General features: G+C 36.4%; 1 protein-coding gene across 1 annotated transcript; it reads left to right on the top strand.

Annotated features, from left to right (window-relative positions):
• Window positions 1–3: 3 nt before the first annotated feature.
• On the top strand, window positions 4–24,634 carry TEX9 (testis expressed 9; the record flags this gene model as incomplete). The annotated part of the gene is made up of 11 exons (XM_009577098.1): window positions 4–44; window positions 1,022–1,085; window positions 2,648–2,718; window positions 6,400–6,457; window positions 7,488–7,573; window positions 9,092–9,270; window positions 13,130–13,212; window positions 15,658–15,831; window positions 20,060–20,194; window positions 20,677–20,811; window positions 24,557–24,634. Coding segments are annotated over 11 exons (1,104 nt in total), but the record flags the coding sequence as incomplete, so codon positions are not given.
• Window positions 24,635–24,960: the final 326 nt, after the last annotated feature.

Below are 24,960 nucleotides of genomic sequence, written 5' to 3'. Positions count from 1 at the left end.
AGCGTGGTGAGCGGCGACCTGCTGGCCAAGGAGGAGGCGTACAAGTAAGGAGGCGGCCGGGGGCGGCGGCCAGGCCCTGTCAGCTCAGCGTTACCCCGCTCGCTGGTGGCTGTCCCAACGGAGTTTACAGTTAACGCCCTGTGTCCGAGTCCCTCCACTAGTTCCCCCAAAGCGTACAGGTTAGAGTACCAAAAGCGGTGTTTTAACTTTCTCCCGGCACGGTACAGCCCTCCTGCCGCCGTTTTACACAGGCGCCTCGGGGTAGGCTGTGCGGTGCTCTAGGCCTCACCTCGATCCCGCAGCACTGGACGTTAGATTTTTCTGCATTTAAAACACTGACATTACTTTTAAATTTAGAATATGTAAGTGCTTAAGCCTGTTAAAAAAAAGCTTAAAAGCTCTAAAGCTTGTGACAAATGCAGTGAAAGCACATTTAAAAGCACTTGCTCTGTTACCTGTCAGTTCTCAGCCCCTGTGAATGGTGAGGATGTACAAGGAGCCACGTCTCAGAAACTCACTTAGTCACACTGCATGAAAAGCTGTAAAGTGAAGCATGCAAGAACAGAAGCGTATTTTAACCTGTACATATGGATAGCGACTCATTTTAATTATGTGATCAGGTAGTGTAATCATACATGACTCCTTCCCCAACCCCTGCTGCTAAGTATACCTAAGGTAAGGACTGTGTTAAAAACAGAAAGCGTTGAGGAGACAAGGATGTAAAATGTGTATTAAGCAATGACATGCCCAAAACCAAGGACACCCTTTACCTCTCAGAATTATAGTCTAAACCTTACTGTTTAATGGGTATAGGTGTTTTATTACTATTGCTTTGACAGAAACCCAGGAAATTGTTGAAACGTAACTTTGTTAATACCCTGAAGTATATTTCAGTGTTCCTTTGTAGGATTTATTAAAATTTATTGTAGGATTTATTAAAATTTAACTTAGTTCAGGCAGGGATACTGTCATGCTTTTAAATCTTTCAAAAACCGAGTGACAAGAATTCTTACTCTTTCAGGCGACTGAATGCAGAATTAGAAGCAAAAACAGAAAAACTGGTGCGTCATGCTGAAGAAGTAATGGTGAGTAGGTTATGCAGACTGTTACATAACTTAGCCTTGGTTCACGTGCACACAGGGTCAAGTTTCAAAAGAAATTATTTAGACCATGGCAACTAAAAGTATTTTGGTTTCAAATGCCATCTAAGCTTTTAATTTATTTTTTTCAATATTGTAAACTTATACTAAAAACACATACAAAAGTAGTTTTTATATCATTTCATCAGGTAGGTAGATGTTCACACAGGTGCGTAGAGCATTTGTGCAGGTATATACATAAAACCACACAAAAAACTTGTTTATGATGTTTAAGAAAAGTATCTGTAGGTGGTTTCATGTCTTAAATACTAAAAAAAAATTAGTATTTGAAAACCAGATACTGTTGCAATAACATCCTAGTGAAATAGGATCTGTATTGTTCAAGCTAAAAGAAATACAAAGAATAAGCAACATAAATAGAAAATATGTAGTAAGAAGGAAACTTTCTTAAAACAGAAAAATTTCCTGTTTATTGTCAGTATTGTCTTTTAATAGTGATGTGGCTGTGTGCCAGATAGAGTTAAGTTTTTATGTGAAAATTGGACAAATTAAAGGGAACGGGGGAGGTAGGGTTTGTACCCAAAACAGTTTGGAGAAGGTGTTCTGCGTATTAGATACATTCATTGTAAGTGCACTCACTCAAATTAAAAAGCAAATTATTAAGTCTTCTGGAAAGCTATAGTTATATGCACTTTTCCTACTGTTGAAACTTCATTTTTATGTCCTGTGAAAACATACTCTTCTCTACACTTCTCAGTGTAGAAGCTGAGGCTAACTGCTTGGCATTTGAATAGAAGCAGATGAAGCGTCCAAAATAGCATCTAGTCTCTTTTCCTTAAAAAATAGCAACACCAAAACCACTTTTTTTTTCCTTCTCTAAATACAGCAGAAGATCAAATATTCTTAGGACACTTAATAAACCACATGGCATTGCCAGATTTCACAGATATACATTTAATAACAAAAGAAAAACAGTCTAATTAAAAAAAAAAAAAACACAACCAAAAACCAAATAACCAAATGAATGCCAAACAGGACAACTGCATTTTGTTCTAGATTATGCTTTCTAACTGTAACTTAGCAACATCTATCTGAACATTCAGACTGAATTGTTGTCTAAAGTACATACAACATATCAGTGTCCAATTATGGTCATATTGCATGAATAAAGATTTATTTTTAAGGCTTATTGCGCAATATGGAAAATTGAAAATTTGTTCCACCTGCTGTGCATTTGCTACTCCTGTATTTCAGAGAAAAAGGAGTGAGGGTAACAGCATCTCAGATGATGTTAAGCTGGGCAAAGGTTTTACAGACAAAAGGCAATTACATGTTGTGGAGCAGAAGTAAATGTTGGGGGATAGCAATGGCATTTTAATTTTTAGCCGTCTTTTCCTGAGTTTGAGAAGCTCTTCTCCACAGTAGACTATAGTTTCAATTCTTTTCCGTAGTAGACTACAGTTGTTGTGATCTGTGATTTACAAATATGTAATTCATCTTTAATGGATTTTATTCCCCCAAAATTGACTTTTTTTTTTTTAATAAAGAAAGGCCAACAGGAGATACTATCTAGACCAGTTTCAGTACAGACTAAGTCATGTGAAGACGACAGACAGAGGTATGTGCTTTACAACTGCTGCATATAATTCGCGGGGAATCTTTCCCACTGATCTCGCACACCCTGAGTTGCATCCTAGTCGTGCTCCTGTTTTATCCATCTTTGCAGCATACTAGATTGGTGGAGTCTAAATTTTTTCCTATTATTTGAAACAATTGATACTAAGTAAATGTTCTTCCTTGTTATTTCAAGGAAGTCTTAATTTTGCTGAAATGTTGTATCTAGGATGCTAAGTAGTGCTGACATCTGTGAAAAAGCAAGGTAAGGTAACAGGTTTCTTTGCAGTACAAAACAGCAGACACTCAGCAGTAGATGGTTTTTAACCAGTTCAGCTGACAAAGCAAAGAAATAGATACTGGTTCACATTTAACTTGGCCTAAATGTTCCTGGGACAGGAAGTGCTTGATAAAAAAACCACAAACACAAAAGCCTAAGACAGGCAAACATTCAGCTGCCACCCTCTGGAACCTGGATATCATTACACTTCTGAGGCCGACATACCTTTGGCCTGTATGAACATTCATACAACAGTGGGTTTTGGCCTGTATGTTCAAACCCGTTAGCCCTAGAGTGGATACATAGCTGGATTTACTCACTTGTTCAGAGGCATTATTATTTACTTAGTTGTTCAAGGGTTTGTATATTGATAGTACAGGAAGTGGGTGAATTTAAGATAGACTAATACACAGTTTATCAAGTATCTGATCTGGTAGGTTCCTAAATTTATGATGTCACTAATCTGGATAACAAAGATACAGGGCCAGACTAGAAGGTGCTTCAAATGTTAAGCTGCAGTTGGGAAACTGTTTTGAAATAGTGTATATCAAAGTCTGCTAGAGATGATCAAATAATTACTTTTGTGCAGAGTAAAAGCAAAAACAAAAAGTGAATTTTTTTATGAATGTAAAAGGGTTTTTCAGTATACAAAAAGGTGTAACAGGAAGTCTGATAGAAGCCAGGCTATACCAGCGAAAGTTTGCTACTATAGTTAAAATTATTCCTGAGCTATTTTAAAGCCATATCTTCAGTTGTAGAGGGGAAAAAAAAGAAACTCCATGTGTTATCAGTATAATCACGCTTTGCAAACAAATTCTGGATTTTGCTTTAGTTTTGTGTTCTGTTAGATAGATTTTGAACAGTAGACAGAAGATATTTAAAAACTTCAAACTGGAGTTGAATTATAGGGCTCTTTTATGAAGTAACATGATTGGAGGATTCAGCCCCACAAAGGGAATTAACAGCTTTGATGGTATACACTTGAAATAAATGGGAGTGCTGGAAGAATTAAAAAAAAATATTGGCAATTATCATGTCAGAGTAGCAGCTGATCTACCAATTACCTCCATAAATTAAAACACCTTAAAACAACCACAATCTGTGTTCTGGTAAACATTTATGTGAGAAAAGAATTGAAATCCCATACTGTAGTGAAAAAAATTAGAAATGTGTGCTAGGAGTTAGGCACACTGATTATCCATGAGTGAACATTGAGGCCATTCAATTAGATTAGTTCCAAGTGTTTAATATTTAATTAAATTTTTTTTTCTTTCAAAATTGTGCAAGCAGATAGGCCATAAATCTAAAGGAAGCACTTGAGATATTTTTGAAATATCCATTTGAAATTTCCATTGATTCCTTTAAGGAGAAAGAACACTAAAGCAACTGGAAAGAAGGGGAGAAGTTGAAGCAAAGAAAGAGGCAGTACCAGGGGGGGGGAAAAAAAAAAAGACAGATTAAGAGAAAAAAATGAGTAAGCAAAGTAAAAAAAAAAAAGGCAACAAATATTTAAGTCACTCTCCAAGTCAATGTATATTTTAAAATAAGTTGTTCTGGAGTTTTTAATAGCATAATTTTTGCAGAGAAGCTTGAATTACATAGAGAGAAAGCAGCTCCAGTGACACCACATTGAATTCAGCTTTTGTTTACACTTTCACTCTTCAGAGCATTGCCAGGCTCATGGCGATGGGAACTGTACGCGCATGGGCAAGCATGCTATAGGCTTTGAATAGGATTAGCAAACACAAAGGGTTTGCTCATGCGCATGCATGTCGTGTTTACATGCAGGGATGGAATTGTTACATATTAGCTTCTGTTTCAGCGTTGCCACAATCCTCTAGCTACTTATTTGTATACCTTTTCAGGATTTACACATTAATTTCACTTACCAAGCAACTATAGAACTGTATTATAAGGTTTTAAAAATGGGTTGTCATGTATGGGGAAGAGGAAAGAAACCATTAAGGTTAAACAAGTTTGAAGAATTTAGTGAACAATGAGGGGGTTTGTTTTGTTTTGCTTTGCTTTGTTTGTTTTTTTAAAAAGAAGACCCTGAGACAACAGATGTAGTAGGAACAAATTAGTCTATTGATGGAAAAAACATTATTGTTTTCTTGAGTATAGAAAGTGTTGTATTTTCATATTTTTCAGAATAACATATAACTGCTATTTCTGTGGCAGCAAATCCTCACCTTCTGCATGCTCCTAAAGCTAGCCAATAGGAAGGAAGCATGAGGAAAATAGGGTAAATAGACAAAACCTAATCATTCTATTCTTGAAGTCTGTTGCCAACCACACACAGACGATTTCTCCAGGTTTTTTTTTTTTTGGATTAATAAAATCTGGAGCTTTGTGCAGATAATTCTGTCTGTGAAATTTTTAAAAGCAAGATCTAAACATTTGCTCAAATCAGCTGAGCAAAAAAATTGAGGTGACTTGATGTCCCTGAAATTTAAATTTTATTCCAAATCTTTTATAAGCCAGCATTTTAATGGAAGTAAAAAATTATGAAGGGTAGTAAAAAAGTAGCCTTTCAGTGCGATAACACAGATTCACATAACTCATTCTGAAAGCAAAAAAGTTATATATATGACAAGAAACTTGACCTGAATAGTACATAGCATGTTAAAGCTTTCTGCTTGTTTCCAGCAGATTTTAAAAGTAATCATTTAGCCTAAAATTCAGTTACTAAGCAGCATGGTTTTCAGCCAAATAAGCAGATAAGAAAGCTGCTTTTTAATTCTTTTTTTTCATCTGTAAAATGGATACAATATTTGTAATATGTATTTCAGAGAAAATTCTGTGAGGCTTAATTTATAAATTGCTCCCACCTCATATTCACTTGATAGTCCCTGTCAATGTCAACAGCCAATCTGAGCATAGAATTGCACTCTCACTTAGGATGTAGAGGACACTAGTTTATATCTTCATCTTCTTTGTATTAATTCAGGGATTTGTGTGTCAGGTAGGCGTATTAACCACTGAGCTGTTGGTGATCTTTGGTAATGGATTGTCAGTCTCTCTTATTGAAGCCTATAACACTCTGCATGCTGTCTAAGTACTCCTGGTACAGGGAATCATTGATCTAATAAGCCAGTAGTTGCAGCAATCGCCTGAATTGCGAGAGACGGGATTCAGATTCTGGTACATAACTAAACTGTTGTACTAGATACCCTAGACTCAGCAGGTGATTTAGATAGCAAATGAGATAGAATGGAGAGACAGAGAACGAGACTGAATTTATGATTGAACTTAGTATATGTTCCCATCTTAGCTATATTGTTTATTCGAGATATATAAAATGTTATTCTCCTGATTCTGATGGGGGGGGGTGTTGAATTTTTATTGTAAAATGTTTATTTTGTTATACATGTTCAGTGAATTTTTTTTTTTTTTTCCCTGCAGAGGTCCACTCTGTCCTGAATTTTCATCTCTTACACACTCACATCTCTTATATGTCAAGGTATCAAAGTCAAAACTATCCTGGTTAATTTCTCTTCTAGTATAATTTCCACATATTCCTTCTGGTTTTGAGGCTGTGCTACACTGAGGACTTACGTGGGTGGGAAGCCAAAAGGAGATGATGTTCAAAGCAGTGCTACAGGGACAGTGTTACCAGGGTTTCTCAATGCCACTGGTGGTTAAGTGGACTTACATCATGTTTAATTTTTGTGTTCTAAGTTTCCTTGTCTGTAAAGCATTGACAGAAGTGTTCAGTGTTTTGAACATCAAATTAAGAATTCCAAATGCAAAATATTAGAACAAAATTCATTTCCTCCTTTCTCCTCTTCCCTCCCCCACCAGTATAATACTAAAGGCAGTATTACTGTCTTCTAGATGTAATAACAAACATGTAGTCAAAATAACTGAATACAGGAAGGGAAATATAATGGAGAAAGGAGACTGAGATTAGGAACAAACTCAATAGTCTCTAATTACAATTACATTGAATCTTTTAGGAGGTGAGCTGAAGTTTCCAAAATACTGTCTTCAGTTATTTATCAGAATACAGTAGAAAAAGCCTAATTTTTCAAGAATATTTATTTGAGTGAAAGTAACAAAAATATTGTTAGATCTTCCTTCTACAGGGAATTTATAAGATTAAAATAATGCGTAAAAATAGCATGTTTTTGAAGGTATGATAAGCATTTTTCAAAGAAATGCACTCAGTTGACAGTCCGATAGTTAATATCTTGATAATAGCTGAGAGCCTTGCTTATGCATGAATTTATTATGAGTATGTGTGCAAAAACTGCCACAAGCAAATGGCTATTGGATGTGTTATAATTTGGGCATACGGATGTGAAAGTTGCAAGATAAAGACGAGTGCAAATAAAATTGGAAAATTGTCCTTTTGAAAGTTTGAAAAGCATACTTTGAAAAGTATCCTTGAGTCTGAATATACGAAAAAGAAAAAACCACAAAAAACACTAGAAAAAAGTAATTTCTAACTAATTAAAAAAAAATCACTACTTTCTGAAAAAAATTTGTAGCTAGCAAACAAGAAGAAATGTGCTTCCGTGCCCACGGCTCAGAACAGACTGTACTCTGGAAGTAAAGGAAAAAGAACAACTTCAAGGTATATTATATACATCTCTTTTTGTTTGTAATAAAATATTTTAGTTGCTATTTTTGTCTACCAGGTTATTTTTATTCATGTATGCTTCTACATTTATATATATTTGTATAAATAAGTGTATCAAACTTTTGGTCCTCCTCAGTCAGCTCCACCATGTAGCTATCTCTGTTTACTTGCATCGAGCACCAAAAACTTTTAGTGAACATGTGTGATTAATATTACAACAATGAAACTGTTGCTTTCTGCTCAAGCACTTCTCAAGGCTGACAGTTAAGCTCTGTTAACTCCTTCAGTGAAAGGATGTCTAATGAGCATACACGTGGGAAATGCATCATTCAATGCAGCATGAGAGAGCATGCTTAGGTGGTACAGACTGATTTGTGATCAGACTTGTGATGGGAAACATGAAGCCCTCGAGGGTCTCCCCTATATTGGTGAATCTTGAGCTCACAGGACAAGAGAGAGTCAGTAATAGTACCACAGCTTTCAGGGTTTTCAAGCTGAAAAGCTTCAGCTCTGTAGATAGCAAATTCAAGGTTGTAAAAGCAAGAAATGGAGATCTGGACAAAAGAAAAGAGTAGAGAAATGCATAAAATCCTGGGAGCAAATTAAAACTGCCACAAGATATGGACAAATACCAAAATAGGATGAAAATTGTCTGCAACATGGCAGAACATGGAATTGACACAGGCCAAGGTTGTCTTTCAGGACTTGGGAGTCACTTGCGGACCTTTTGGACCTGCCTTGGGCAGTTCAGGGGAGGCTGTCATGCTGGCACCCCATCATGAGATTTAGAAGTGCAGATACAGGACCTGCAGCGTGAACCTAAAGTTGTAGGAGAAAGTTAGCAGCTAGAAGGAGTTTGGAGGCTGCATTGGGATGAGGATATATTGGAATAAGAACTTAGGAGCTTCAGATCCTGTGGGAGCTAATGTCATCTTTTTATAAAAGAAAGCTGAGGAGATACCCTGTGTAGCAGATGTGTCGCATAGCATGTGTTTTCGTTTTATGAAAACTTTGGTATGCAACTTCTAGGATCAATGAAGTTTCCTAGGCCAGGCATAATGATACAGAAATTGTGGTAGTAAGGTAAGAGTATAGCTAGAGAGGACAGAGTTCTAGAAAAGTTAATATGCGGGAGGAAAAATAGCAGAATTGAAGGCAGAGGATAGTCGGAAAGCCAAGAGAACGTTCCTCTATTTCTTTCTTTTACTCTGATTTAATTATGAAGTTGTTGGATGAGAAGACCATGCCAAAATCCTTGCAGTAGAAAATGGTACTGTTTTTCTGCCTCCTACTTTATAATATATAAAATCCTGTAATTGTTTATGTGGCATACGGTAAAGGTATCTTACATAAAGAAAATGAGAAATTGCCATCAATGCATCTTTCATACGAATGTGAGCAATGAAGTTGCATTAGGTAAATAAATCTGTATCCTCCTAAAAATAGCAAATATATTTTTGTAAATTTCTTTTTTGTATTATAAATTTAAAATCTAGGGTTTGCTTTTTTTAGTTCAAAAATAAGAAACCTGGAAGTACAAAGTGCTGATGATGTTGCAGTACTGGAGGACTGCACAGATTTTTCTTTAGCAAAAACAATAAGCAAAATTGAAGAAAAACTAGAGAGAGGAGGCTTACCAGATTGTCTAGATGATGATATTATTCCAAGCGTTGGAAATGAAATTGGAGCAGGTAGGTTTCCTCCCATGGTTAAGTACTTTTATTCTTACTTCATGACTGTTAGAAATGGGTTCTCCTGGGGAAAAAAGGAAGAGTTTCTGTAGAAATTACAGGGAAAGTTCTAAAGCCCTTAAGTTAACGGAAAAGGAAAAGAAAGTTTTTCTTCTTTATGTAGTCCTAGAGGAAGATCAGGTCACATACTAATAATCATGGGGAAAAGTGAACTTTTATCCTGATTTCCACCTTCGTAGGAAGACATTTGGGTGGTTACATATGTCAAATATGTGCATAACATTTGATTTATTTCACTGGGGAAATAGAAGTACATGATGCTAAGCTTGTATTTCCAAAAAGATGAGCTTTGGTCCTTTGCACCAATTCTGCCTTTGGAGGAAAAAGCCTTTCTTCAGATCAATGCTGTGGATCTTAGTAAGTGGCTTAAATGAAGTAATGTTTCAGCTGCAGTACTTGAATGAGAATTCTCCAGATACTTCCCCGGTCCAAAAGGTGTATTTATGTTTGTCCTAGAAATAGAATAGGAAAGGGGATTGCAGCATTTGCCAGTGAAGCTAAAGGCATGATGCACATCTGTCTTCTTGGCTCTGGTGTGATAAAAGTGGGTTTATGTAGTTTCTTACAATGCTAAAGCAAGCATGAAGTCAGAGATTCACTGCGGTAGTACAAAATGCCCCAAACTTCTTATTTTAATCTCACAGCTTGATGTCAACAAGCATGCCAACACAGAAATAACTTGATTTCTAACCTCCTGTAATTCTGTGCAAGTCTTCTGTTAGAAGTCTCCCAAAACAGATCCTCAGGTATCTTTTTTATAGTTCTTGTTCCTGAACTAAAAAGAAATTGCTTTGGACTGCATTGGAAGCTTACACAACATAAATTCAAGATAACTTAAGAAGAGGTATTACTGGTGTCTAGTAATCAGGTCTTGTGGAACAAGGGCATGTATTTGAGTATTGAGAATTGCTTCTGTAACTTTAATGATGAAATGAAATGAAAATATTCTGGATTGATTTTTGCTTTTTAAATATGATATTGACTGTTTAGAACACTCTGAATGCCTCCTTAATATGCTAAATAAGTTACTGCAGAGTATGCTAGCAGTGTCAAACTCACAGAACAGCTACAGTTTTCACAAGAAAGTAGATGTAGATACTAAATAGGCCCTGTTACAGAGTGGGCTGATCCCTTAGTGGGAATCTCCTAGTAAGGGATTCCTTAGGCTTATGTGCCTGTGCTAGACTTTTCAGGCCAATGTGCTGAGAAGGTTCCATAGCATTGTCCTTTCTCTGGGCTTCTTGCAGCGCTGTTCCTGGACTGAGATTCCATATCTTTATTTCACGATCACAGGTTATCACAGTGCAGCCATTTTTCTGCCAACACGGTAGCTTACACACTGTTTTTCTCAGGGGGCTGTTTTTGTGGGTTATAACTCAACTCTGCAGTAACAAGCAATGATAGAAGCACACAGACATGTAGAAGGCTGAACATGAAGCTCTGTTTTTATCTAATATACCCTCACACATATGAACAAAATACCTGAATGTGTTGTCACACTTCATGTTAATCTTCAGATTATCTCAGGAGGTCAAGACACCTATTCTTTCTTGTAGGGCATCGGAGTCTCTCTGATGTCCTTTTCTTGTTTACCATTGCCTACACTGTTGGTTACTTTGTAAGCTAAGACCATCCTTATCAGCCTCATCAGGTGATTAAAATTGACCAGTTAGGAAGCTGATAGTTTAATTATCTTTACCTCTTGTGAGAATTCAAATTAATTTTGGATCATAGCCACCTCCCAAGGCTGATCTGGTTCTAGTTGTGCTCTTGGATTTTCAACAAGGTTTACTACTAAGTGCTCATGATGACACAGAGCTGTTTAAGACAGAAGACAAATTGTTTGTGGACTAATAAATGAGTAAAAGAGGAAACAAAATGGTAAAAAGAAACAACCGGTTTTTGCAGGTAGTGGTATAGTCCTAGAGTGATCTGTCATGGAGCTTACATTGTTCAATATACAGAAAAATAGTCTGGGAAAAAAGGAACGATAGCTGGTAAAGAAATCTGCATAAGAAACAATGATTTTAGGATAGTTAAAACTGACATTGAAGTGTTGTAGAAGAATCTCATAGTACTGAGTGAGGTCACGGAATGGAGGTTTATATTTGGCATTAAAAAGTGCAAAGTAATGCTGATTGATAGAAAAACCAACTCCAGTTACACCTACTACTGAGCTGGATTTTGTTTAGTTATTGCTAATTAAGATGTCTCCAAAAGCATAAACTTATTGCTTCTTCACAGTGGAAAAGGCAAACTGATTGTTAGAAATCCTTCAGAAGATACAGAAAATAAAATACTGTACTGTTATCATTATGCTATTATATAATTGATGCTACCGCATCTTGAGTATGACACACAGTTCTGCACACCCCATCTCAAAACCAGGGTGTAGAACTAGGAAAGTGTGTATAGTAGCAATCAGAAGCGTGGAACAACTTGAATTTGAATCTTCAATTTGAAAACAAAACAATCGAGAGCAATATGAAAGATTCTGTAATGAAAACAGTAATGGTAAAGGGAAAGCTGTCTTTTTGTAATGCAAACACTAGTAAATGCCACATTAAATTGGATTTAAAGCAAGCTATACAAAGTGTCTGTCTTTCACATAATGCATAATTAAATTAGCCAGCTCGTTGCCACAGGATATTGTGAATGCCAAACTACAATATGTTTTATGAAGAAAATCAAACAACTTAATAGTATAGAAGTACATGAAAGAGTATTAATCTTGATGGCTTCAATGTGGTCTCCATCTTGGGATAGCCACTAGTTACCAGAAGCTAGCAAGGATGTAACAGGAGGAAAAAAGTCAGTCTGTATCTTATTTTTTCGTGGTGTTTTCCTAAATCCTACTTATTATTGGCCTGTGCAGAGTTACAACTTACGCTGCAATTGACAGTTGATAAGAGAAGGTGGGTGAAAAAAAAGAAAATTCCTATTACTGCAAATGAACACATGCACCCATCCATCCCTTCACATTCAGCTCCAGATACTCCTCCTCCACTTTATTCTTTTCCCCTCTTACCTGCTGTGAATAATGGTTATTCCTGTGTTGCTCAACTTGATCCTAATACCGTTTCCATGCTTTGTGCCTGTGGAAGTTCAGGGGGAGTTCCTTGCAAATGATCTGGGGAAATGGTGGGGAATAGGAAACACAGATTGTTTTGTCATGACAGTAGTACGTTTCTTAGCTGTCCAATAGCAAGCAAGGACTTCATTTGCTAAAAATGTGATTAAGTTGGTTTAATTTTAAACTATTAATTGAATAATGTTAGCAGTGTACTTTAAAAAAGCATAGACTACTGTGTGGGAGGGGTGTTTACTTATTAGGAGGGTTTTGCAGTCTACATTTAATTCCTTCTTGTGAGCAGTTTAAAACTACTTTGGGTGTAACTACACAAATTGGAGCTACAGATTGATTGCAATGCAGACATACCCTACAAAACAGTTTTCTTGACTTCAGTCTCAAGGAATGCTGTAACGTATAGCATAGTATGATAAAAGTTTCCATTGAGTTTCAATTTTGAGAATTATGAGTCTTTTACATTTTAAAGATGTCGAGTTCGGTCATTAGAAGGAAAAATCTGTACAAAGCTTTGACTAAGAATGAGAAACCTGCAACATCTATGTAGAAATCTCAGTTTTTATTTGCCTATTCCTCTTTAATAATTGCAAACAACGAAGTGTGTTTTTAAAAACAAGAAGGTGAAAGTGAATTCTTACATCAGTCTTGCTTCTTTTCTGCATTGAATAATGAGTACTTGTGGATATTAAGTGTAACTTACTATGTTCACAGAAGCTCAAATCAGATTTCTTAAGGCAAAGTTTCGTGTTATGCAGGAAGAGCTGGATAGCGTAGTGTGTGAATGCAGGAAAAAGGTAAGAGCTGAGTTTTCTTATCTGTAGAAACGGAGTAGGTTCCCCTTTAACAAATAATCACAACAGAATTCCCTCACCTTTCCTTTTCAAGTATTAAGAACTAAGGTTCTATTTTTTTTTTATTTCCTAAGAATTTAGAGTCAAAATAATAATTTCCGTATAAATGTGATCTTGGGCTAAAAACCTGTGAAATATACTTAATGAAAAAGAGTTTGAGTCAGGAAAGAACCACTGGGAAGGAAGATATGCCCAGCTGTAGGGACACTGTGGTGCTGCAGAGTGCCCTAGCCATCACTGCTGGGAAGGAGAGTGTTTCCAGACCCTGAGAAAAAGGAGGATGATACGGTAGCAGTCAAATACAGATTTTGGTATACAGAGAGAAGATGAGTGGTGCCCAGAGCTGGGTGATGGGAGGAGAGGGATGTTTAGGACAGAATAAGAAATAAAAAAGCTTGAGAAATTTAGTCAGGTGCTTTGGGTGTCCTTGATAGAAAAAAAGTATGGAAACTGTTGATCTGTGATCCACTTTAAGTGGAATATTGTAATCAAAACAGAAGTCAGGCTTTCTCCGTTCTCAAGATTACACTTGCTGCAAAGGACTGTATATGGAATTACATATTTGGGCAGATCAGACTGAAGTTAAGGCAGTACGAAGCTACACTGATATTTTACTGTTAGAGTATACTACAAGTGAGTTTTATGATCTGCGCTGTCTGGCAATATGTTTTCATACAGTTCATACAGTTTCATACAGTTCAAGAGGTGCTGAAACATCTCTTGAACTGTAAAACCTTAAATAGTTTGTGTCTCTTTGCCAGAGAGATCACCTCTTTTTCATGCATTTGTAATCAAGCAAGGCTTTTGAATTAACTTTCCATTTTTCACAATTAGATTATTCTTAGTTGTGGTCTCTTAACTTCAAAATGCTTTTTTCCACCTATTCCCCAGGCCCAAATGTGATGATGACATTCAGAACATATGGCAAACCGCCTATATGTTTTCCTCAAGCTTTTAGTTTAGAGTTAAGGAGCAGGGTGATATTAAATAAGTTTTTTGAGATAGGTACCTGGAGAAAATCTTTAGAAGCATTAGATTTTGATATTTTATAACTGTACTTTATACTTTATTTCATTTTTATCAATACAGTTGCTTCTGCATTTCAATACTTCTATGCTGTGATCAGAAAAAAGTTGTTCCATTAGATTTTAAAGACATTTTCATTTTCAAATCAAATACAATTTTGTCAGTAGCTATTGAACTTCATCATTCCATGCCAAAAATACTACAGAATTCAGTTACTATAGCAGATGACAGAAGACAACCTTGTACCTATTCTTGTTCTGCTCCCATAGCACTCTGTATGTAAATGTGTCATTTTGGGTACTATTTTCTCTGGTGTGAAAATAACTTCATTATATTCATAAGGTCACAAAAATTTCATATTGGCAAAGCCTTGAGATAGATTCTGGGCTTTGTTCCAATTCACAGTCCAATTATTATAAGGAAGCAGTAAATCTGTTTTAAATACAAAGAAGTGGGAGTTTCTGAGGTGTGTGCGGTCACATGAAACTTAAGGTAGAGCACATATATTTCCCAAGTGAGAAGCATGTATTCCTAGGGGGCTGAGAGGACAGGAGAGAAATACTCGTTTTCATAGAAACTCCATTTCTGTATGTGCCTTGATTTCTTTTTCTTGAAGAAAGGAAGGGCATAATGTATCTCTGAAATAACTTACATTAGTATTCACTTACAATGTTTAAAAGGTTATAAAAGAAAAATGCCTTGAAATTATAATGCTTGATGTGGGATGTAATTGCCAGTAGGTCATGAAGCTAATACAGGATTCACTTGATGTTAAGAGAATCTTGAATTTGAATACTTGATGTATCCTGGATCATTAGCTTGCTTTTAAGTCAAAACCAGATTATCTCCTGAAACATAATGGATTGATTTACCAGTAATTATATTCTCTTCTTTTTCCCAGAATTTTTCCTACTGTGTGCATTTAGCTATTCTCACACAAATGTCACAAAACATCTATGTGCCACTGTTATTCATATTATTCTATAACATTTTGATAGTTAGTTCTCAAAACCTTTGAACTATGAGAAATTAAATGTTTTACATACTGCTACAAGACAGGTCCAAGTAAAAGACTGCAGAAAATTAAATGAGAAAAGTGTTACTGGTATTTGAAGTATTGTCCTGGTAAATTGGTGTTTTATTTTATTAGTTTGTCTTAGTTGTTTCCTTTCTTAAAATTGTTGTGAAATCCATCATGAAAGATCGAAACATTTAAAAATAACATGATTTTTAAAAATTATCTCCATATCTACAATATGTGTATTTTTATTGCCTTTTATTTACAAAACATTACTATCACATTATCCTACTGCTTCCTTGCAATAATTTAGTTGGGTTTTTTTGCTAATTACTGTCAAACAGGATGATGAAAATCAGAATTTAAAATCTCGGCTTAAAGATACTGAAGAAGAAAACACCAGACTGCAACGAACAATCAGTATGCAACATTCTCAGACTGAAAAGTACAAAATGTTGTCACAAGAAGCAAACAAAAAGAGTGAAGGGTTACAACAAGAGGTCATTGCGCTAGAAAAGGTATTGCAGATATTAGTCTCATTTATCTCACGAAAGGGGAGAAAATGCATCAAATCACCCTCTGTATCCTAGTTTGATAGATTCATATCCAATGATCCCGTTAGCATTTCAATCTCCGATAATAGTTTTAGAAGTTGTATTTTTAAATGGTCTAATCACTTTTGTAAAGGAAGAAATAATATATTTTGCTAATTGCTTTTCTTTTGCTTCTACAGTCATATATTTCTGTATTTTAAAATTAAATTCTTGTATAAAAGACCCGCAAGAGACAAACCAACCTTTTCAGAAACTCACAAAGGAATCTTGAAAAATACAGGGAAATTTTATTTTTCTAGTTTTAATTATAATTGTTAAAAGTTATTTCTGGTAATAAGAGTTTTATTGTAAACTGTGGAACCTGGTGAACATTTTGGAAAAAAAAACACCTGCAGCTTATATTAGTATCTTCTGCAGGTAGAGGAAAGGATGTGTCTTTGTTCTTGAAAATGGACTGTTTGAAAACCAGACGCTCCAATTTGGTTGAATCAAAATTAACCTGGCTCCTGCTGTAGGCCACATATGCAAAACTGTATACGTGCCTAGTTGTAGCAGATGGCCCGCATACACAGCTTTGTTTGTTTGGAACTTAATCTAAGAGCAGCATGTGTTTTTCTTTAATTACTCAGAGCTAGAGAGGTTGCCTTCAGAATCATGTAATACATATAGTATTGTGTAGTACATGTAATATAACCAGGAGAATGTTTCACTTAAAAAATTGGGGAAAACAGAACACAACTCAGCCTAACAAAGTCTCATTATACTTCCTTTAAATCATAATCATACTATGCATTTGTTTCAGCATGCTTTCATCTTAATGTTATGTAGGTCTGGTGTTTTAAAACTAAAATGTTCTAAGTTTGTGTGTTCTTTTTGTGCAGATACTTGGAGGTTTTAAGTTGCCTTAAATAAGTACCCTGATTGTTGATTCTGTCAGGAAAAATATTCAATAGTAGTACTCATACTACTCATCGGCTCACAGTGAATAGGGCTAAGAAACTTACAGTCCTTTCTCTTAAACCAAGACAGGATAGATTATATCCAAACCATCATGGACATAAGTTTGTTTAATCTGTACTTAAAGCCTTCTGTGATGGCAATTTCCATAATTTCCTAAGACAGTGTATGCTGGTTCTTGTACACAGTCACAATTAGAAAGTTTATCCCGATATTTAGGAGACGTCTGTTGTGATGAGAAGTTTATTCACTTCTGCTGTACAGCTACCATATCCAAAATATGGTCGCTTTCCTCACTTGTCTTTGCTCTGGATTTACCATCCTCAGTTGCTTCAGTTATTCCTAACAGGTTTGTGTTTTCTAGAATTTCTCGAGGTTACTGATCAGACATGATCCTGACAAATACTGGTAGTTCTTTAAAATACTGAGAAGGCGAAAAAGGCAGGTATATGTAATGAATGGTTCTCTGCTAATTCAGAAATTATTTTACATATTTTTTCTGATATAAAAAATTGTCTAACTGCCAGAACCATGCATTTAAAAGTCATTTTGCAGTAACTGCTTAAATCTCCTATGAAGTTAGCAATCTGAAAACTGTTTTATTCTTTAGGTATGAAGTATTATCCAACACTATATAATTAATGTAGTTGTAGCTTAATTCTAGACATGTTTAAAAACAATTTCCTGTGAACATGGGCCTGAATTTGTACTGCTGTACCGCTAAACTCTCAAGACTCATGCTTTCAGGCTAGAGAAAGTTTTCTGTATAGTTGAGATAGCACAAATGTAACCTCTGATTTTGGGGCTTTTATTTTGTTGTGATTTCTATTGCAACATAAATAATAGAAGACTTAAGTTGTGATACATGCTTTCCCAAGCTTCCTTAGATTATCAACAATTCATGCAATTTCATTAATCCCCCAGCTACTTTTTTTGTATGTGCCTAGGCAAAGATTCTCACCTAGTTTTCACTATTTACCTGAAATATGTCACATTTCATTCTTTTGGTGTTTGGTCTCTGTGAACATTTCTGCTGGAACACCTACCTCAGGCAGCAGTTGAATTCTGATGCTCCCTGAAACTTCCATCCTCTTTTTTCCAGCATTCCTCTTTTTTTTTTTCCCATCTAGTTGATTTAATAAACGGTATCACCTCTCCTGTCTTTTTTCACAAGAACATTCCCTCCTCTGTGTTCTCTCTCACTTGTTAAGTCAATCTAGCTATAATGTTGGATAAAGGTCAGGGAAACACCAAAGTTGTGCTCTTGCTCCTTTTAAGGCTTTGTGCAGGGATTTTATAATTTGCCTTGAAGAAGGGTTTGATGTTAAGCAAACATTCTCTCTCAAATGTTTTTGGGGGTGGACAGGTGTTGCTGAGCTTTCTAAAGATAGAAGTGTCATGTGTGCTTGCTACTGGGAGGGAAGAAAGCCTGCTGGGAGGGTTACTCGTAGATGAGCTCTCTGGTATCACACCCCCTACTGATATTCAGGTGCCTCAGCCACTTCAGAACAGTGGACAAAATCCAGAGATTGAAATGGGATGCAGTTTAGAACATAGTAGTTTTTTCCCCTCTTAGAGAAACGTTATGTAAGAAAATTAATCCAGCTTTTATTTAGAGTGTTGAAGAACTGGCAGAAACCTTGCCTACTTACAAAATGAATACTTATTTCAAGCATTTTAAGATGAAAAACTTGGAGTCAAATATATTTAACAATATAAACTCACTGGATGACTTGCAAAAAATCCTTGATAAGGTATTATTTATGACAGTAGCTGTCAAAAAGCCCTGAAAGAATTATTAGAGTTCTTTCATTAAATGATATGATTAGCTGATACATAACTTGCATTGCATGCAGACTATTTTTTTGGTCATTAAATTCTTGAAAGGGTATATTCCAAAGCTTTTCATATTAATGCAGAATAAAATACATAGCATGAAAGGTTTAGTTGACTCTATTCACAGCTCCATCATCTTGATACAAGACAAAGAGGTTTGCATGCTGTGCGGCTTGTTTTCTTTGGAAACACAGGGGTCAGTTTCCAGCAAATGAATTTGCGTTCCCTGATGATGCACGTGCACGTATTCCAGGGAGGAGCTCTGCTGCCCTACTAGCCAGGCTTTTACCTGTCTTTTTTTAATCAGTCAGGTTAGAAACAAAATAAAAATGTTGATGCAACATCTGTTTTTGTCTTGGAGGAGGCATGTTCACCAATAGAATTTTGGAGGATTAGTGAGATGCATCTTACTTTCCTATTTTCTTCATCCATTTTGGAGAAGATTCAAAGCTTCCCAGAAATACCTGTTCCAGTCATAACGTCTGTGCTGCATACACTTGTCAATTAGTATGTATTTCTTGGATAAGTGATGTGGAAATTAGAAGTAACCACCGCAAGAGCTGGTGTGGAATTGAGAAAATAGAACAATTACTCAGAAATAACACAGCCCCTTCTCTACCTTGATGTGTTAAAAGAATCTTTCTGTGCCCATGACTAAAAATTTGATAGTCTTTTTAAAAAAAAGTCTATTTCTTTTTCACAAATGACAAGATGTGCTCTTTCTGCCAGAATTGTTTATTTCTTCTACTTTGCCTTTTATCTATATTCCCTGATCTTTAATCTCATTATTCTGTTCCTCAACTTGGTCTCTTTTTCTCATTTCCCCACTTACAGCACTATGAAATACTATCATCAGAGACAAGAGGGAACTGTTGTGATTGTTGACATAAACACTTGATTAACTATTTTCTGCTAGATGAAATAGTTACTACCCTCAGCCATCTTCAGTAGGCTGTTTTAGCTTTTTGTTGGTAATTGCATGTAGTATTCTCTGGGGAAAAGAGGTAAAAGGAACAGGTGGGAAGAAGCAGCTGGAAATGCTAGCCACCGTTCCAAAATCTGCCACAGAGTGGACATAACAACATGGTTTTCTCTTTTTCTGACTGAGCATACAAGGTTTTTCAGTCAATCCCGTGGTCTTACATGATCAGCTCCACAATTATTCTAAGAGAAGTTTAAAACAAAGATGAGAAAGATCCCTTTCCACAATTTCAAAGGAGAAGGGGGTGTTTTAATGGTGGAATTAATGGTCTTTGACACAGATTCTATCTGCAGGCCAAAGAAGTCCACAGACTTAAGTTTTCAAGGGTGAGCCTTGCTGTAAATGTGTTGTCTATATGGGATTCATTAAAATACCATCATTCATAATGTTTGTTTTTATCCTTTGCTTCTTAAATAGGAATTAGAGAATCTAAAGCGTGTACAAAAGCAGGTCGCGAGCAGTCAGAGTGCAACGGAGGTTCGCTTAAACAGGGCCCTGGAAGAAGCGGAAAGGTATAAAGTGGAGCTGGATAAACTGAAGCAAAGTAACAAGGTACAGTGGCTTCGTCAAACAAGTTCCAATCTGTAATCACTCAGTAATGCTAGAATGAGACAAAAAGCTTGATCAGCTTTGGAAGTATTGTGTCTCTTACAGACAGTCCCAAAATTAACTTAGAGCAAGTCACCAAAGGGCTCGGTAAGTTATCTCCGATGACACTACTGCAACCTATGCAGGAGGAAGAAATGTACATCTCTTTCCGATTTTCCCCATTTGTGTGAAAATAAGATGTGTTTAGAAAAAGGGAGAAGTACACATACACACCTAATCCATACACAGGCAAACCATGACTGTTTTCTTTGAGATTTTCTTTTCTTTTTTTAAGTTTTGATGTGGGAATATTTTGATTAATCCCATTTCTTTTCAGAAATGTCATGTGTGGCTACTGTTCGACATTTTGTTATGTAATACCAAGTTTCATTAGTTAAAGCAGCACTTTCATAAATAATGCATTTCTCCTTTTCTTCCCATGGTAGGATGTAGCTAACCAAGAACTCAAAAAAATTGAAGAATTAAAAACAGAAAACAAGAAACTGCAGAAACAGAAAGAAGAGCTAATGACAGGTTTTAAAAAGCAGTTAAAGTTAATTGATATTTTAAAGAGACAAAAGGTAAGGACCAGAGTACTGTTATACTTAGTTAACAACCTCTAGCTACATGTGCCTGTTGTCAGGTAAGGTAATCATGTAAACCAGAGCCCCAAGACTGGGAAGTTTCAATGCAAGGGAGCAGCAGCCTTACTTTTATTAGTGCGTATTGCTAACATTTTGCTTTATAGCAAAGGCTGATCTTCTTTTGAATTGACCCCATTCCTAACTTGGAACATATCCTGTCATGGTGAAGGATTACTACTGACAAGCTTTAGGATCGAGAGTATCTATTTGTTCAAGAACAAATACTGTTCAGGTAATAACAGCAACTCCTTTTGGTGCTGTGTCAGTAGAATCCGTTTTAGCATGTGAGATTTTTTTAAAATTTTTTCCCTGCCGCATATTATTTGTGGTAGCAGCAGCTGCAACAGCGTGCCCTCTCAGGAGTGAGGCGATACATTTCAGACCTACGTTCTTCCTGGATTCTCAGAGTGTGTCCTTCTCTATTAACATTGTTTCTTTTTATTTATATTCTGAGGTGTTCTATGCATGTACAATTCTGCCCGGGTGCAGATCTCCTAGTGTGTCAGACAAAAAAAAGGAGGGGGAAAAAAAAAAACCCAAAACCAGAGAGCGAGAGAGTACTTATCCTAGCTGTGAATTTACTAGATTGGAGGAGGGGAGTTGATCTCCATCCTTTTGTAATTCCTGGAATCTCATGCGTACTTTGAATCACACACAATGTAGTAACATCTGCATGGGTGTTCCCATCCACACTGCACTTGCAGCTACCCTTATTTTGAAAGTCGTTTCATTCTACATTCATTTCATATCTCCCTCAGGGCATAAAAGGGAGGGCAGGGACTACTGCCTTTTAGTTTCTTTAGCAGCTGAAGCTGAAACTGAATAGAGGATAGGTAGTAGAATACTTGCTGACAACTCATGCTGAACAGTTAGTGATACAGCTGTCATAGAAAGGTGTTGTAGCGAAAAGTGGATTAATACTTCAGATAGAATATAGCTAAAAATGTATTGAACTATCGTATTTGATAAAGGATAAAACTGTACTGATGTCCCAAAAAGGAGGGGTGTTTTACTTGGAAAGAGTTACTACCTCGGACACTGCAGAGTGGGTAAATACCTTACATTTCTCAAAATGTATTTTCAGCATAGTCCTGTCAAATGAGCTTTGATGGTACAAATTGAAAGAACCCATGAGTTTACATGAAAGGAACTTAAAGTGAGAGGAGTGTATACTAAGAGATGTTGCCCGAATCAAACATTTTTCCACTTACTGATGCATTTAGATCTTATAGTTCCATCACACCTTTCACTTACCAAATACTTGGGATTGCGTGCTATCATTTGCATCAGTTTTCGTTCTGAGGCTGCACGAGACATATGCAGAGCTACGGGCTTTACAGTTGTCTAGATACGATCTTAACATCATAGAGTGGTTCACCTCTAATTGCTTACTCTGCTGAATCTAATGTGGTTCATTTCGGGATGGAGTTAATGCACTGCTTTTTGCACTCTCAAACCAAAGCTGTAAGAGAGCTAAAGCAAGCAATGTATGGTGACTCGCTGAGCAGAAGCGCCTTAGAAGGGCCAGCCTTTGAGATAAGAAAATAGAACGTTTGATTTACCCTTTGAGCGCTGCAGTGATCACCAGACATTTTGTGAACACTCTTGAAGCTGTTGAGCCCCCATAGAAATAGTTCTGATGAAGTGGCAACTTCATGTAACAAAGTACACATACTTATCCTAAGAATTGGGAATTGCAATATGGAAATACACTTAAACCTGGAATACCTCTCCAACACAGGACAAAGGAGGATAGGTAATTGGAATAAGAAGAACTGGGGCTGCTCGTGCATTTCTAGTGGAAGAGAATTCTTGTGGCAGTAACAGGATGCAGAGGAGATCATGGGGATTCATCTAACAGAAATAGTGCTACCTTAGCCTTTGGCTGGCCCTTCTAGCTCTTCAGGTTTATTTTGAGAATGAAAAAAATACAGCATTCACTCAAAATATACCCTATATATGAGGTAGCTAATTGTTCTCTAGAACATGAATTCACTGAAACGGGTGTCAAAAAGCAGTATTTCTGTTTGTGAACAAGAAACGTAGTCTCAGATAAACTTCACAAAACTTCATTAAATATATTTTTTAAAAATTATGAATACTGTATCAGAACTGCAGATAGTAGAGGAAGCCACTTACCTTTTCTTGTAAAAAAGGTTACTTACTCACAGAAGCAGGGTGCTGTTAGTTGTCCTTTCAGAACAGACTATGACTGGAAGAACCTGAAAGAGAATGGCACTAACTCTGCCTCTTGTAACTTCTGGCAGAAGGCAGAGGGGAAGGGCAGCTAAAGCTCACATGCGCTCAATATATGTAATCACCTGAAGAATTTCAACTCTGCTTCACACAAGCCTTTTGTTGAATGAATGAGGAAAACCTAAACTGGGCCATTTGTGTAGTATTTGTGTGGCAGATTCAGATGCACGTAGCAGGTGCAGCTAGCCTGAAGGTGAGGATGCGCCACCACATGAAGAATGACAGTTGAAAAAATCCCCAAAAGGTATTAAATATCAGTAGTAGGATGAGTTGCAGCTGGCAGCAAGTAGTTGCTGGTGTTCCAGTTGGTCTCTTCAGACCATTCTCTGCTTGCCTTGAGAGAAAGAATTTAATAGAAAAATCTTAGTTTTAAAAGGGATTAAGGGAAGTTACTCTGAGCTTTACAGACCTGGAGGGTGTTACCCTGCCTGTGGGAACTGCAATACACTTCGTTGTTGTTTTGAACTGACCATATGCCTATATATAAAAAAAAACCCACAACAGACTCCTTGTAGGCATGAATTATTTCCTGTTCTTCAAAACATAACCATTCTATTAAAATTGCAGTAAAAACTATGTAGCTGGGACACTTCTTTCCACTTGGAATGATGATAGGTAAAGAGATGATACTCCGGTGTGGGGATGGGGATGTGTGGCACAGCTGTGACCTCTGCTGTGACATCAGCTGAACTCAGGGAGCTTTCAGGGCATTCTGGCTGCTGCGCCTTTTTGATGGGTAGTTCCGTGCAGACGCTGACCATTTAGTACTTGTTTTGTCAAGCAACCTTGATGACCCTGGTGACATTTTTCCAAGCAATTGCATTATTTGAACAGAAAATACCCTTGTTATAAGTTAAAAAGTTGTTTGTTCCTTTCAATGTTCCATTTAAAGTAATGTGCTATATCCTATGTACGTGGAAATACAAATTCAGACTACTGTATGATTTTTAAACATATACTATGATTTTTAAACATATACATATGTACACGTATGGGGGGTGTGTGTATGTCTGTGTGTATGTGCCATAATGGACCACAGATGTATGATGTGACACATGGCAACACAGCTACCAATGGTCAGCTCCAGGTATTTCTTGTTAAGGTGTAGTACAGTTTTTCTTTGTTTTATGCTGATTGTTAATTTTTAATGGTGTTATGTTATATATAGTAGAGCTGAAGTTGCAATGTTTAGCATAAAATTTATCACATTATTCCTACACTGTAAATTTTTGCAGAAAAATATGAATAGCAGCTTCAGCTTAAACAGGTGAACATCCATCAAAACCACAGTACGAAAAAATGGAATGATAGATCTGAAGCCCCTTTCAGCTATCCCAGTTACACAGGATTTTGTACTGGTCATTCACACTATTTCACCTTCTGCTCCTAATTTTTTTTTTTTTTTTTTTTTTTTTTTTTTTTTAAGATGCACATTGAAGCTGCTAAGATGCTTTCTTTTACTGAAGAGGAATTCATGAAAGCTCTTGAGTGGGGAAATCATTGATTCCATAAAAAACCAACTTCTCTATGAAATACAAGTCAGATGGCACATTATTTTGGCACTGTATATGAATACTTGTTAATAAGAATACTTAAATACTCTATATCCCAGTGAACTGATTTTGTTGATTTTGCTTATGTTTAAATCATTCAACTTTTATAAGCCTGATAGCTTGTGTTGTAATATCATATGAAATACAAATTTCTACTGAAGTTTCAGGCCAAACTGTCCATTCTGTAATAAGCAGAGAAGCACAGACAATCCAAGGAATATTCCAACAAGTGAACTTCATTATCAGTTTGCTCTGTTTTAGCATTTAAAACTATACC

The sequence above is a fragment of the Fulmarus glacialis genome, unplaced genomic scaffold, assembly GCF_000690835.1.
Source record: "Fulmarus glacialis isolate BGI_N327 unplaced genomic scaffold, ASM69083v1 scaffold22404, whole genome shotgun sequence".
NCBI classification, from domain to species: Eukaryota; Metazoa; Chordata; class Aves; order Procellariiformes; family Procellariidae; genus Fulmarus; species Fulmarus glacialis.
Note: the sequence above shows the minus strand (reverse complement) of the source record. Positions and strands in the feature narration are given on the sequence as shown.